Source organism: Solenopsis invicta, chromosome 2 (genome assembly GCF_016802725.1).
Source record: "Solenopsis invicta isolate M01_SB chromosome 2, UNIL_Sinv_3.0, whole genome shotgun sequence".
Taxonomy (NCBI): domain Eukaryota; kingdom Metazoa; phylum Arthropoda; class Insecta; order Hymenoptera; family Formicidae; genus Solenopsis; species Solenopsis invicta.
Window position 1 is genome coordinate 23671099 of NC_052665.1, and position 16495 is coordinate 23687593.

The 16495-nt window shown below is 41.3% G+C and overlaps 1 protein-coding gene across 1 annotated transcript in view; it reads left to right on the top strand.

The window, feature by feature from the left end:
* The window catches only part of LOC120359561 (sodium channel protein Nach-like), a 297616-nt gene that overhangs the window by 248619 nt on the left and 32502 nt on the right, over nt 1–16495 (top strand). The window contains exon 7 of the mRNA XM_039457532.1: nt 1743–1793. Within this exon, the coding sequence (XP_039313466.1) occupies nt 1743–1793 (51 nt within the window). The remainder of the gene's footprint in view (nt 1–1742; nt 1794–16495) is intronic.

Genomic DNA, 16495 nt, shown 5'->3' on the forward strand with positions numbered 1-16495 from the left:
TGTTTAAAAAAGAAAGTCTGAACTATCGAAGTAGTCTAAAATCACGTAATATATTATTATGTTATGATATTATACGAGAAGTAAAACAAGCAATATATTAAATATAGTTAGTTGATCTGTGGCTTATCTTCGATATTAATGAATTTAAGCTGAATCAATAGACACATTTTTATACGAGACAAACGATTTCGGCAGAAAGAAGTGTCGCTCTACCGCGCAAACTAAAATTTAAATTGATAACTATTCAGATTGACAACTATACAGATAAACTTGTCGTTAGTACTGCCATAAATAATGTATCACATGATCGCATGAATACGGCTATGCGAGCGCCGCTCTGTGTCGAAAGCATGTACTCGACGAGAATTGCTTAGCGACAATGATGATGGTAATGATTGATGATGTTTCTTATATAAAATTTCCCAGACATGGATTTTGCGTCGCAATTTTTGCACGTAGGGCATGGAGAGAAAAAATAAAAATACTTTTTTTATGCCATTTTATTCAAGCTATCGTTTGAGACTACTCAGAATTTGATTGGTTTAGCCATTATTGAGATCTGATAATCTCATGTGCTTAGAAGTCGCTAATTCGCATAAAGAGACGCGATCTTTTGCTAACGCGTTGACTTGGCGAGATGCTACGGCGCTTCTTCACTTTTTTCACGGAAATTAAAAAAAAAACAGAATTAAGTTAACGTTATTAGCAACAGAGTGTTGTGCCCGGTGGTGGTTCGGGTACGTTGTAGGTATTTCGGGATTCGCTTTTGCTCAAAAAGTTAGAACTCACGGGACAGCAGCAGCTCAGACGGATTGCCAATCAAGAAACACCTTTCTTATCGCAATATATATAATGTACATTTATTCTTGATACTTCTTGTTGTACATGTATTACTTAGATTTAGATGCCCGTTATATTGGGGCATCTAAATCTAAGTGATACATGTACAAACCCGCGGTGCGCGTTATTTTCTTTTCTATCGCGTCACGGCTCGACGTATAAATTACGCACGGCCGTGATGTTACTCTGACGGTTGTTCAAATTATTCTCCGCTGTTTCCCGATTCGAAGGCCCTTTTTATCCTTCAATATTGCTGATGCTGAATTGCAGATCGGCTGCACACTGAATCGGCGATGGTACGACATCCGGCAAAAGACTATCTTGTCTTCCGTCGTTGTCGCGTTTTCTGCACGTCTTTCAAAAAAAAGTTTCGAAAGACAATCTGCGCTTTCTGTTGCTTTTGCGTTTTGGTCGATTTTGAAGCGCGAGTTTTCGCTTAAAATTAATATGCATAGCAACAAAATCGCTTTTTGTTGCTATGCACTGGTGTTAGCTCAGGGTACAACAAGAGTTATAATTTTTTAAACAAATTGGTAGTTAAATTTTGAATATTTAATCTTTATATTTCGATTAATTTTGCAATTAAAAATCATTTGGCACAAAATTATATCTCCCAAAGTACTATAAATATGCAAAATTAAAAGAATTTCTGAGATATAACTGATCCGTTTCACGTGGAATAGCTTATAATAGCTTGTTTTTATTGATTTTATACTACAAATGACCGTATTTATGACCAAAACGTTTGATATTGATGTTCACTTTGTTTATTAAACTGATTTATAATTCACCTAGCTTGACTTAGCTCTTTAGTCGTTAACACTTTTAAATCTTAAAGCATATACACGTTATATACATATTTTACTTGTAATTAATAAATAATAAAGTTGTTATTATTTCAGGTAGCAGAGTTTGTGATCTTAGAGATATTCAGTGCTTAAAGCAACATAAATGTAAGTATACGTACATATACAAATATACATTTAGATTATTTTTAATTCACAAGTTTTTCAAATACTCATTGTTGCGTCCGAGCGTGGGTCGGACTTGGGGTTTTTGATATTTTATTATTTTTATTTTATATAGTATCTTAAATGGGCTGCTGTCACCAGTTCAGTTCTTCATCCAGGACAAAAATTATTATTTTTTTTTTAGTTTGAAATATTTAATTATAGATAGAAGATTATTTTAATATTTTTAAGAGAATTTATGAACTTTTAAGAAACGTGGTAATACTATTATTTATTTGTTAATTGTATTAGAAAGCATGGTTAGGAAGCGGTGGCGTGTGATTGAGTTTAAATGATTGAGTAAACATGGTTATGTATAAAAATAATTCTACGAATTTATTTAAATGAAAATAAATGATTGGAATTATTGATTATAAGTGAATAAGAATGAATGTAATGAATGTTTGTTAATATGTGTGAATGTATTTTTATAATAGTAATAATTGTGAAAGTGAATAATTAAATATAAGATCAAATAATAACGCATTATAATTGAACGACATATTTAAACTATATTTTATATATATATATTGTCACACCATTTCCGCGTGATTGAGTGTGAACAGTGCAATCAAAGAAAGGCGTAGATTATAAACCACTTACGAGGTGTGTTCAAAAAGTATCGCGAATTTTGTGTTTCTTCAAAAATTATTTATTTATTCATGAATATCTATTTTGTCCCCTTCAAAGTAATCCCCATGAGATATTATACACTTGTGCCAACGGTTTTTCCAATCTTCGAAGCACTTCAAAAAATCATTTTTTTTTATCTTGTTCAGCTCCTCCTTCGATGCCGTCTTTATCTCGTCAAGCGTAGCGTAACGTCGTCCTTTCATGGGCCTCTTCAGTTTAGGGAACAAGAAAAAGTCACAGGGGGCCAGATCTGGGGAATACGGTGGCTGCGGCATCATTAGTGTGTTGTTTTTGGCAAAAAAGTCGCGCACAAGCAACGATGTGTGAGCAGGGGCGTTTGGTACGAATTTCGCGGCGACCCGTCTCATGCCCAAATCATTGATAAAAATCGAATGGCACGAGCCAATCGATATGTTTAGGTCCTCAGCAACTTCTCTAACGGTGATTCGACGATTGGCCAATACCATTTTCTCCACTTCATTAATTTTTTCGTCTGTTGTTGAAGTGCTCGGGCGTCCGGCACGCTCTTCGTCGTTCACATCTTCTCGGCCTTCTGAGAACATTTTGTACCACCGATAAACGTTGCTTCGGTCCAAGGTAGCTTCTCCGTATGCCACAGTCAACATTCGGAATGCATCCGCGCACTTAATTTCGTTTTTCACACAAAATTTGATACAGGTTCTTTGATCCATTTTTTTGAATAGGTAAAAATCGAAGACGATCCAAAACACGTGCAAGCAAAGCAGCTGTCAACAATTAAGTGAACATTCAAAATGGCCGAGCTTGTCGGCATAAGTGAGAGACATGAGTACCAACATAACGCCACAAAAAGATCGAAATTCGAATATACGTAACCCGCGAAAATTCAAAATTCGCGATACTTTTTGAACACACCTCGTATAGTCACCGCTTGCCAAAATTATTTCGCGTTGTTCAGACGGCTGCCCTCGAGATCGCGACAAGTAATTTACACGAAATCTGCAAGTTGGGCGCCAGGCGTGCTCTACGGCACGCCAATTCGCTAATCTCAAAACAGACTTTACGCAATAGCAGCAATCTAAATATGCGAGAGCCGGCTAACTCTACCTAGTGGTAGAGAGGCAGGGTAAGGCGAGGAAAAAGCCCCTTATTCTAACATTGCAAGGAAGTCGGACGGTGGGCGAGAAATTCCACACAGAATAGTAATAACAATAATAACATTTATTCAAGATAGAGTTTCGATAACAGACATGTCGTGGTCGTTCGTTCGGTCTCAAGACTCTCTTCCTACCGGATGTTAGAGTGGCATAAAAATGCGGAACATCTTAGCGGCACGCAATCCGCGGTGAATGCGACGCTCAAAGACTAATCGACATCCGAAATATGAGAAACATGCACGAAGCATTAACGCCGTTAGACTTAGAAAGAGCCCGAAAGTTTATGCGCGGTTTCAACACCGGGCCATTACAGGCGTTTTCAACGCGGAATGCATCTATCTTTCTCTCTTACTCGCGTCACGCGGGCAACAACGGAAATAAGATGTACGCGCGCGGTGCAGAGCTTCGTATGGGATTCTGCACTTCCTTCGACGACGGATAGCTTACACGCTCCCCAGGAGAGTAACGGACAATACGCGGTTCGCGAAAACTCCCTCTCAGCTCGCCACGAAATTCGCGGAGAACCCCTCACACTTGCTGTCGATCGTTTTCCGATTACACCAACGAGAATGGCGCTTTGCGCCCACGAACACTAAGTACGATCGACAATAGAATGCGAACGCAGCTCCTGCCTCACTTGCACGCGGATTTACAAAGTTAAGGTTATCGCAACCTCGCTACGCGAGGCATGCTCGTCGACACGGTTCACCTCTTCGCTGTCGTCATCGCTTCCTGCCGGTGCCTTCCGCCTTGCTTCCTCCTCATGTCTCTCTCTCTCTCTCTCTCTCTCTCTCTCTCTCTCTCTCTCTCTCTCTCTCTCTCTCGGATTACGACTCTTTCAAGAAGCTAAGAAATCAGGTACAACACATGATACGCACCACTAAGCAAAACTACTATCAAGCAACCTTCTGCGAGCTTGAGGGGTCCGATGCTGTGTGGAGGAGGCTAAAACATCTCGGGTTGATAAAATCCAAGGCGATAGAGAGGAAACTACTCTTTTCCACGGAAGATTTAAACGCATTCTTTACTAACCACGTAATGGCAACGGAGCATGGATGTGATGATGTCCACCTGGGAGAGGAGTCGTACGACGATTCAAAATTTTATTGGAGCTACATCAAGCCTCGCCACGTCTTAAAGGCTCTAACATCACGTGGGTCTGAAGCTGCGGGCGTGGACGGTATGGCACCGAGACTGCTGCGCATAGCCTTGCCATGTATTCTGCCCGCTGTGACTCATATTTTCAATTACTGCCTCGAGGCTGGAGTGTATCCCGATCAGTGGCGTACAGCAGCCATCTGCCCAATACCTAAGATCAAGTTCCCTTCTCAAATAAAGGACTACCGGTCGATCTCAATTCTGTGTTTCATCTCCAAGGTCTTGGAACGAATTGTGGCAGATCAGATAAAAGTCTACCTAGAGAGATAGGACGTCTTGGATCCAAATCAGTCTGCTTATCTGAAAGGCGCATTCACTCAAACGGCTTTGATCAAATTTCTGGACGATGTCCGCCAGGCGGCGGATTCTAGAAGAGTCACAGTGTGCGTCTTCTTCGACTTCACAAAGGCGTTTGACTACGTCTGCTATCGCACATTAATAGAGAAGTTGAGGAATATAGGCTTTTCGTGCTCATCGTTGCGCTGGGTTTGCGCCTATCTTTTTCTTAGGAAACAAGCGGTTAGAGATCCACTCACGCGTGGGTTGTCGGAAGTCAAAAGCGTCACCTCGGGAGTACCACAGGGCTCTGTTCTGGGGCCTCTGCTGTTCGTCCTTTACCTCTTGGATTTCAGGGACATTTTAAAAACCTGCAATTATAGCTTTTATGCGGATGATCTGCTTATATACTCTCACGCAGAGCCTAGATATTTGCACAACAGCATATCTTTAGTCAACGAAGATATTAAGAGCATCTCAGACTGGGCCACAAATAATTGTCTTATTCTAAACCCCTCCAAAACCACAGCAATGATAGTGGGTACAGCCAGGTACGTGAATAACCTTGCCTTGAACGAGCTTCCCTGCGTAAGGGTTAACAACTCCGACATACCATTTGTGGGCTCAGTCAATTACCTGGGACTGACTATTTCCGACAACTTATCGTGGGAGAAGCAGGCAGCTAGGACAACGTCTAAAATATACGCTTCGCTACATCAATTGAAGTTATGCAAAAATCTCTTGCCTATCTCCCTCAGAGAAAGGTTAGTAAAAACGTTAATTTTTCCAATTCTGGACTATTGTTCAGTCACCCTTACGGACATCTCTCAAGAGCAGAACCTAAGGCTGCAGAGGGCCTTGAATGCCTGTGTTAGGTTCATCTACCAAGCAAGGAGGGACGAACATATCACCCCTTATTTCGATAAACTATGGTGGTTAAAAACTCATTCCAGGCGAAGTTACCTAATAGGGAGCCTTACCTTTCGTATAATTCGTACAAAAAAATGGGTCAATAATCAATAATACACGCGCGCGCGCGTGTTTGTGTGTGTGTAATTATAATATGGAATTGGATTTAATTAAGTAGTAACCCAACGTAGTTTTTTGGATTATAATATTTGTTTTAATACTAGAGATTATGTTTCAGATTATACGAGGTGTGATCAAAAAGTAAGGTGACTTTTCATTTTTATAAAAAAATATTCATTTATTCATCCAAAATTATGTTATCCCCTTCAAAATAATCCCCCTCTGATACAATGCATTTGTGCCAGTGGTTTTTCCAGTCGTCAAAACATTTCTGAAATGCACTTTTGGTTATTGCCTTGAGCTCCTCCAGCGATGCAGCCTTAATCTCCTCAATCGTCGCAAATCTTCGTCCTTTCATAGGCCTTTTCAATTTTGGGAAGAGGAAAAAGTCGCAGGGGGCTAAGTCTGGTGAATACGGTGGCTGAGGCATGATGATAGTTTGTTGGCTAAAAAAGTACTCACTAGTAACGACGTGTGCGCAGGTGTATTATCATGGTGCAGAATCCATGAATTTTCTTTCCACACTTCCGGACGTTTTTTTCTTATTGATTCACGCAAACGCCGCATAACCTCAAAGTAATACTCCTTGTTTACCGCACGACCTTGTGGTAGAAATTCTTGATGCACAACGCCATGGTAATCAAAGAAAACTGTGAGCAAAACCTTCACATTCGAACGAACTTGGCGTGCCTTTTTCGGTCTTGGCTCTCCTGGGCTCTTCCACTGGGATGATTGGGCTTTGGTTTCGACGTCATAACCATATACTCATGTTTCGTCACCAGTTATAACCCTTTTGAGCAGATCAGGATCATCATTGACGTCGTTCAACATGTCTTGGGCGATGTTCATGCGACGCTGCTTCTGATCAAAATTAAGCAGTTTTGGAACAAATTTCGCTGACACACGTGTCATACCTAAAACATCCGTTAAAATTGATTTACATGAGCCAAACGTTATGTTAAGATCATCAGCTATTTCTCTGATCGTGATTTGACGATTTTTCAACATAATTTCTTTCACTTCCTGAACATTTTCGTCGGTTTTTGACGTGCTGGGGCGTCCAGAGCGAGGTTCATCGTTAACATTTTCTCGGCCCTCTTGGAATAACTTATACCATTTATAAACATTTTCTTTGCTCAAAGTTGACTCACCATACGCCACTGTCAACATTTCAAGAGTTTTTGAACACTTAATACCATTTTTTTACACAAAAATTAATACAAACTCTCTGCTCCATTATTTTCAACAGCAAAAAATCGTCGAGCACGCAAACACGAGTTTAACCTTTATGCCTTTCACATAAAAACAACACATGCTATATAGTCAAAACTGTGAACATATGATCGTGACGAGTGTACCAACACAAAAAAGAAGTTGAAATCAGAGTGTACAGAGGGCGCAAAACTCAAAAAGTCACCTTACTTTTTGATCACACCTCGTATACACTACTCAGAAAAAAATAGGAAACACTTTCCAGACACCAAAAATTAGGCTATTTTCAAATGACTGTAACTTGGTGAAAAATCATCGTAGATAAAAAAAAAAGCATTTTGAAGCTTGAAGATCGAGCTTTAACGCTCTACCAACAGATTTTCAAAATTCCTTTAACTTCCTTGTCTTATACATTAAACAAGCACACATTGTTTTGTTCATTAAAATTTCGTATTTTTGACACTTTGTAACTCAACCAACAAATTTTTTTCGAATAATTCAAGTAAAGCTGCATAAACTACAACATTTTACCTACAAAATGCTTTTTTTTAAATTGTTTGACCAAGTTACGCAATTTTGAAACTAAACTTGCATTTTTTACAAATGATATCCATACTCCGTAAAAAATCATCGTAGACAAAAAATCAAAAACCATTTTAAAGCTCTAAGTTTCAACTTTAACATGCTATTAATGGATTTCAAAAATGTTCTCAATTTCTTAGCACTATACTCCAAAAGATACACTGTTTTTTCCTTAAAATTACGTATTTTTAACAGCCTGTAGCTCCATAAAAAATTTTTTCTCGACAAATCCAATGCAAGTGCAAATAAAGTATGACATTTTCTCTACAAAATGCTTTTTTTTAATTTTTTCTACGATTTTTTTTGAGTTACAAGACGAAGAAATACATTTTTTACAGTACATTTTTCCGAAAAATGTCTACCACCGACATTAGCATTACCCAATGTGCACCACGTGGAGGTTGCCGGTCGGATTTTTGCACATTGTGTGTGTGTGTGCGTGCGTGCGTGCGTGCGTGCGTGCGTGCGTGCGTGCGTGCGTGCGTGCGTGCGTGCGTGCGTGCGTGCGTGCGTGCGTGCGTGCGTGCGTGCGTGCGTGCGTGCGTGCGTGCGTGCGTGCGTGCGTGCGTGCGTGCGTGCGTGCGTGCGTGCGTGCGTGCGTGCGTGCGTGCGTGCGTGCGTGCGTGCGTGCGTGCGTGCGTGCGTGCGTGCGTGTATGTGTGTGTGTTTACAGCAGAGATAAGGACCCCGCAGTTCGTTACTTTTGCAGTATTTAATAACTTCAAACCCTCTCTGCTGTGTGTGTATGCGCGCACGCGCATGAGTGTTCAATAGTGTGTATTTTCTCCTCCCTGATCAATTACTGCTTGCAAGCGTTCTTGCATATTTATACATCTTGCAATACGATCTTGCGGAATGTTGTCAAATTTTCGTTAAAATTTCTCCTAATTCTTCTAAATTTCGTGGCTGCTCCTCGCGACGCTTTAATCGTCGTTCCATTTCATCCCAAATGTGCTTGATTGGATTTAAGTCCGGGCTGTTGATGGGGTAATTTAACAGTCTAATTGCGTGTCGTTGAAAAAAACGTCGCGTTATATTCGCGGTATGAGGTCGTGCGTTGTCCTGCATGAAAATAAAGTTCTGACAGGTTTGATTTAATAGCAAAACGTGTGGTCGTAGAATATTGCTGATATAACGAACACACGAAATATACACTATTGAACACTTATGCGCGCGCGCGCATACACACACACAGCAAAGAGAGTTTGGAGTCATTAAATACTGCACACGCGCACGCACACGCACACGCACACACACACACACACACACACACACACACACACACACACATATATATTGTCACGTACTTTTTCTGACGCCGGAGAGCAACGGCGAAATACGCGATCAAACAACGGAATAGCTCGCGAAACACGCGCGGGAGCGACGAGCGAACCGAGAAACACCAAACGCTCGCACCAAATCGCGAGATTGGGCGCCAGACGCGATGATACCGGTCGCGTCTCCGAGTTCACTTTTCCACTCTAAACACAATGATTCACAATGCGCGAGATTGCGTCATGCCGAAACGCGAAATCGTCGCTCGCACGCTGCCAGCTAGCTCCTCTAACCGGTAGAGGGGCGAGGTAGCGGAGACAGGGACGAAGCGGCTCTCTTACGGGAAACGACGGGTAGGCGAGAAATTAAGTAAAGTCAGGCCGATATAACAGATAGAGAACACATATATTGCAGTGCATAATATAGACGGCATACAATAAAATAAGAACAAAAAAGAATAGCGGTTAACGTAAGAAAGAAAGACAAAGAGATAAGGCGTTGACAAAAAGAAATTAATAAGCCGGACGCGGGAATTATTTTAACTCAGACCATAATTACGCTACACGCGCCGATCACGACGACTGGTCCCGCGCGAAGCGCGGCAGCCAATCACGCGCGTTCTGACCGGCGCGGCAAGAACGCGAACGCAGAGCTTCCGCTAAGGCGAGTCACGTAATTCTGAGACAAAAGTGCGTACAATAAAAGATTCGCGCCGACGACAACGCAGTCGCCGGAACCGCACTACAAAATTAATAGAACACGCGCGATACACCAAGTCACCGATATCTCGGGCGGCCGTATGATCACGGCCGTAACACGACTCACGCACGTGCGCGAGGGCTTTGCGGCTTCCCGGGAAGCCGGTCGTCCGTGAGCTTCTACGGCGGGACGGCTCAAACACACGCGGCAGCCGAGTGGGTGCCTCGACGAGGTCTCAGGCTTGAGGTGGAGAGCCAGCCAAACACTAAGAAGCAAGGTGCGTTTAATCGCCACGCGGCGGACGCACTCGCACACTAATCTAATGGCTCCACCTCAGAACGCGAGCCGGTCGACACCGACAGCTCGTGGCTTTACACAGTGGTTAGACGGGTCACCTCGACTTCAGCACGGTTCTTCCTCCGCTCCTCGATTCGCGGGGCTTGTCCGGGCCTGGCACACTCGACGATAGCCGCTCCCGATATCTCCAGCCGATATCTTGCACGCTCGCTCACGCTTCGCACCGCAGGGATCGCCGGGTCGCACGCAAAAGCCGAGAGGATCGCGCTCGATGCGCGATCGATGAGCGCTACCCCTCCCACATGGTGCGCGATATCCTTGCGCCTAGCGGCGCGGCCTATCAGCGGCCGCCCTTATCTAGCCGTGACGTCACGGCAGCGCAGTGTCGGGTCTCCGCAGGTGTCGTACGGTCCCCGTCGGCATCCGACATCCTCGTCGTTCTTGTCGTCCTCGCGGACGACAACAGCAGAATTTTTCCAGCGACGACTCTTCGCCGCTACCCTCCTCGATGGACAGCCGGCATTCGACGGCCCTCGTCCTGGCCGTTCGTCCGCCCCAGCCTGTCCATCAGCTGTGCCACTCGCGAGCCTCTTTTGCGTGGCGCTTATCTGTCGCCACGTCTTGTCTCGTCCTCCTCTCCGTCGGCGGCTTCCCGTGCGCCGGCCCTGGACGATCGCCCTCTCCTTTTCCGTCTCCCTCGCCGCTGCTGGTCCTTAGGCGACGTTTGTCGAAGTGCCCGCGGTTACATGAAATAAGCCGCGAATGAGTAAATAAAATAATACGCGACGCAGTCCCGCCGGAGATTTCGCTCTCTCGCTGAGTGCCCGACCCGGTCATACGCGCCTCCTTGCGCGACGGTCAGGTGGAAGACGGAGTGGCGAGGCAGCTAAAACTGCCACGTCACATATATATATATATATATATATATATATATATATATATATATATATATATATATATATATATATACAGGATGTCAGGTAATTACCGCCCCTGGTTTTGTGGATTGATAGATCAAGTAAAACTGAGCAGTAAAACTGAATCCTTTACTATTTTTTAATATTTGCCATAGTTAACGAAATAAAAATTAATAAAGTCTGCAAATAAGCACATATCACCGCGCGCAAGGACCGCCCGCCGATCGCCGAGTAAGCAGCCGCGGCTGTTGGCGCGGCGCGGTGCGGTGAAGAGGGAAAAGCAGCAGTAGCTGCGGCCTGCAAGCGGCGCGGCAAGGAGGGAGAAGGCTGCCCCGGTTGCCTACGTCTCAGCGACCGGTGGGCGGTCCTTGCGTGGGGTGATACGTGCTTATTTGCAGACTTTAGTAATTTTTATGTCGTTAACTATGGCAAATATTAAAAAATAGTAAAAGACTTTTCTGCTTAGTTTTACTTGATCTATCAGTCCACGAAACCAGGGGCTGTTGTTACCTGACACCCTGTATATATATATATTAATAGAAAGAATAAATATTTGCATAAATATGAATGGAAGATAACAATATTTATATAAACAAGAATAATATGTTAATAATAACATTTATGTGTCTACAAAATATAATTGGTTTAAATACAATAATAACAATAATAATGTCTAATTAGATGTGTTAAGATTTATTAATTTTAAGGCCGCTAAGGGTCTTTTGTACTCGGGAGTTCGGTTTAATATCCGATATAATTAGAGGTAATTTTTGCACTTTTATTGGGTTTTTGATGTAAATTGACGGAGGCATAGGGCGCGTGGGTTTTCTATCTGGGATGTAATCGTACGAGGGTTTAGCTGCCCTCCTTCTAAATTCGATGATCTCCCTCCTTACATCACGTTTTGGAGGATGGAAAGGAGTGGTGAAAACCGGCGGTTTCAGTACTGGTGATTTCACCGAGGAAGAGAAGACATTAGGCAACTCCGGCCAATATGCCGAGAAATCAAAATCTTTGATCGCATTTAGTTCTTTGCGAAGAGCGCGTAAAAATCGTCTGCAGCCTCCGGCTTTGCCGCGATGGATCTTCTTATTGCTTTATGAAAGATTGCCATTATACCGATTAATACAAAATTCTAATACAAAAAAATAAAATAAAATAATTTCTTACCAATTTCCGTGCAACTAAATTAACTTAGAGAGAGAGAGAGAGAGAGAGAGAGAGAGAGAAAGAGAGAGGATTACTTAAATGGAAGTGTATGTGCAGAAATACGGCGTGAAGAACAGCAGGAGTGAACTTGGAAATTATATGTTAAATTACAAATTATTTAATTTTTTAATTTAAGATTGAAAATTGAATTTAGTTTTGATTTAAAATTAAACGTTTTAGTTTAATTTTAAATTTGATAACTGAAACGTCGAAGAATAACTTAAGATGCCGGTGGGGTTTTTAAAAAAGCAAGTGAGGTTAGGAAATATGTCATAGAAAGGAAAAAAAAGGTGACGAAAAAGGCGCAACACAAGTGTGAAGCTCGGCCGCGCGCAGCTCGAAAAACCTTTCTTAGAGTAAGAGGAAAAATTGGAAAGAAGAGAGGTAGTAGGTGTCGGAATGTGGCGCAAGCCGAATCCAACCCTTGCACCTGGGGAAAGGAGAACGAGAAAGGAGGAAAAAAGCGTAAGTTAGGCCGAGGCCGCACTCAAGCGTATGCTCGGTGTGGTTCAACTGCTATGTCCTACTAAGGAGAGAAAGTGAAGGAAAGAGACATCCCGATGCTATTCTCCAGCTGCTTCATTTTTGAAAATAACCCTCCCGTCGTTGTGATCCCTTTGGCAGTCTTACCGTTGGCTGTCGTCTGATAATTGCACACTCTGACTGTTCAGAGCAATCTGTTCGAAAAATGCTCCGCGCGCGCTTTTTTTATACGCTCTGTGCGCGCGAGGGTGGTTATGGGTTTAAAAATGGCGCTGCAACGCGCCCTCGCAGCTAGCGCCGGTTCTCACGCTTGTAAACGCTCGCGTAGGGGCAAGCCGCAGAGGGGGGCGGGGGGAAGGGGGCTGCGTTTCGCCAGGCGGCCGTATTCTGCTGCGCGCCGCGCGTCGCCGAACGTTCGAGAAACGCTGGACGCTGCGCGCGCTTGCGGACGTATTCTTTTAAATTCTAACGTTTTTAAAGTTCTAATTTATCAACATATTTAGGCCGAATGAATCTGTTATATTAATTAATTATTTAAATACGCGGTTCAATAAATGTCAGTTTAACATTAATATTAAAGTAAATTTTATAAATTCATAAATAAATTTCTGGATTAATGCGGTTGTTTTAAAAATGCTTCAATTTAAAAATATTATCGGATGACGTGGAAAAGAAAAAAAAATTTGAACGCCAGACGTAACAGAGTCTAACACAGAATACATAGACAAAAATAAATTAGTACAGAAGAGCATAAACGAAAGTAAGTGCTTATTTAAAAAAAATGATTATTGTTAATGTTCGGGATCGCGGCTGGTCGGGCGCATCACGCTCATCGCGCGTGACGGCTCTTTTCCCGCTCGCTCGGCGGAATGCTGCTGGCGAGCGGTGAAGCCGTGCTTGCCGAGTGGCGAATTCCTGGTTCTGACAAACAATAACAGCGAGCCTTCTCGAAGGATCTACGGACTTCGGTAACCGTCGTATTTACTGAATTCCTACCGGGGTCTTTCGGGGAGGATCGCTGTTTATATAAGGAGAAAATCTCGGGCGCGGCTCGCAGTTCCTAGAGAGCAAATCGAGCGACTTGTAATCGACGCTGTAGGCCGATCTGCTTTGGCTAACCGGGCTTAACTTCTGGCCGTCCCCTCTTTTCGTTTCCCGCCGAATTTTCGTTGCTCTGCCTCTCACTCGCTATACATCTCCGCTCGCGCACAGTTAATAAGCGCAGAAAATACTATGTAAATAGACGCAATTAATTGACGCAAGGAAATAAACGCAAAAGAAAAAGCGCAAGAAGATATTAATTGAAGCGGAAATAAGACAATACGGTTATAATTACTAATATTGGAGTTTTTCTCATTAACCCTTAAACATGTAAGTGGGTCTGAGAGACCTTATATGAAGTTTTGAACACTTCCTATGTGAAGACGGAATGAGATAGAAGGTTCGGACTAAGACGTAAAAAAAGTTTGAAATCTCTTTCGATTGATATGGTTGATCAACTTTTTTGGTCTAGAATTCGAACTAGAATTCGAACGGCACGGCAGCAAAGTTTTGTTAGGGTCAATGCGACCCATATCGTGTGTAAGTGATACTTTTTTGTGAGTATTTTACATAAAAAAGCTGGACACAATACGTTTGAACAGGTCGATTTGCGGATGTTATATCGCATATACTCTGTCTAAAGTTAAAATACTATAAAATGCTGTAGAAAAAAGAGTTTTTCCGAAATATATCATAAAACACATCAATTTTCAATTTTAAACACGATTTAATAAAAAATACCTCATATTTGCCTTGTTACATAAATACATTTTTTAATAAAAGTGACAATAATATAATTTTTTTTTTTTTTTTGAAAGTATGAATCTTTAGCTTTAAAACGCCGCATTGTAAAGTTCTTCAAAGTTTTTTGTTGCAAAGATATGATTTTTTTTTTAGTGGATTTTTTGATGCCCAAAAATATCTCATATTCTCCATGTTACATAATTATACTTTTTGAAAGGAATGACTTTACCAAATTTATTTTGAAAGTGTGACTCTTTAGCTTTAAAACGCCCTATTTGAAAGTCCTTAAACGTTTTTTGTTGCGAAAATATGATTTTTTGAAGGAAAAGTGGATTTTTGACCAATTTCTCAAATAATTTTTACTTAATGGTTTTTCTTTTATAACTTCACAATAAATTATTTTTTGACAATGCCGATTATGCAGTCACACTCCTAAGATTTTGAACTTTTGTTTAAAAAAAAATCGTAGAAAAATATTGATTGTAATCAAAGTTATAGCTTCTCAAAGTTGAAAAAGTCTCCCAGACCCAAAAATGTGTTTCCGTATTTTACAGGATCGGTGTGTTTAAGGGTTAAATATCAATTTTATAATACGCATGTTGTGATAACTAATTAAGGGTTTATAAATCCATATAAAATGGAGCAAAGATATTGAAATATGTATGTATATCCAAGCGGTAGAATATTATATATTGCGTTATGTTTTTGTATTCTATTTTGTTCATTTAATTTATATATATTATGAATATGTTGAAAGACAAAAATAATTTGTAAAATAATAAAGCAGTAGGATTGAGGCTATTGAAGCAGTGAGATGTATTGCGTATGTATTTCATACACAAGATGGTGGGATTTGTACTTATGGTTTCTAATAATGTGGCAAGTTTCGCAAATGAACAGCGATAATCACTGCGGTGGGATTTTTATTTAAACGATCAATAATAATTATAGTCATAGAGGTTTAAAATAATTACATAGTTACTAATTGTTAAAATTTATTATGAGAAGAGGCACAATGATTATCAATGTGATTTTTTAATGAAGCAACAGAGCTAATTTATAGATTGTAATTACAGCGGTGAGGTATTTTTTTCTGTGTAATTATATTGTATAATTATAAGTGGAGACAATAAAGAAAAAGATTTCCTAAAATTTAATGTGATTAAATTATAAAAAAATAAAATTTTATTATTTTTAATCACGTCTTAAGCGCAAACTGATTCGTTTAAATGATTTTCAGGAGATTTTTTTTCTTTTAATATTCGCAATTATTTTACAAAATTAAATTTATTAATTTATGTGGTGTGCGCGAGAGGAAAGTAAAGTGAGCGAAAGGCGGTGAAAAGAAGGAGTGTCGGGGAAACGGAGAGGGCGACTGCCCGAAAATAGACTTCGAATTATTAATAACTCGCGTTATTTATTTCATCGCTACTACAAAACCGCAAGAAACACGTAAAATTACAACGCCGAGAACGTTTATCGATTGTTCCAAAAGAAAGCCGAAATCTAAGTCCAAGTGAAGTGTGCCGATTCGAATATAAGAGCCCGTGTATGCGTCTACTATAAGTGAGCTATCTATTACCTCGCAAGCGACTGCGGCGCGCGCTCGGTGTTTACCCCTTATAAAAAACAACAATCCCTCTAAAAAAATCCAGGTGGGAATTCAGTAAATAGTCGACGGTTACCGTTTCCCGAAGACATATCGAGAAGACTCGTATTATTATTTGGCCAAGTATTGATTTTGCCGCTAGGCAACAGCACAGCGTTTTTTCGCTCACGCGTGTCGGTCCGCCGCGTGATCGGGCAGAGCGCAATTATGCCTCACACGCGTGATGACGTAGCAAAGCCGTCGCCCCAAACAAGTGGGCTGTTGTTTTTGCAAAACTACACATAACACTTCGCCGTTGTTTTCTTAGTAGGGAGATAATCGTCTTCCTTTAAGGCAGTCGATTCT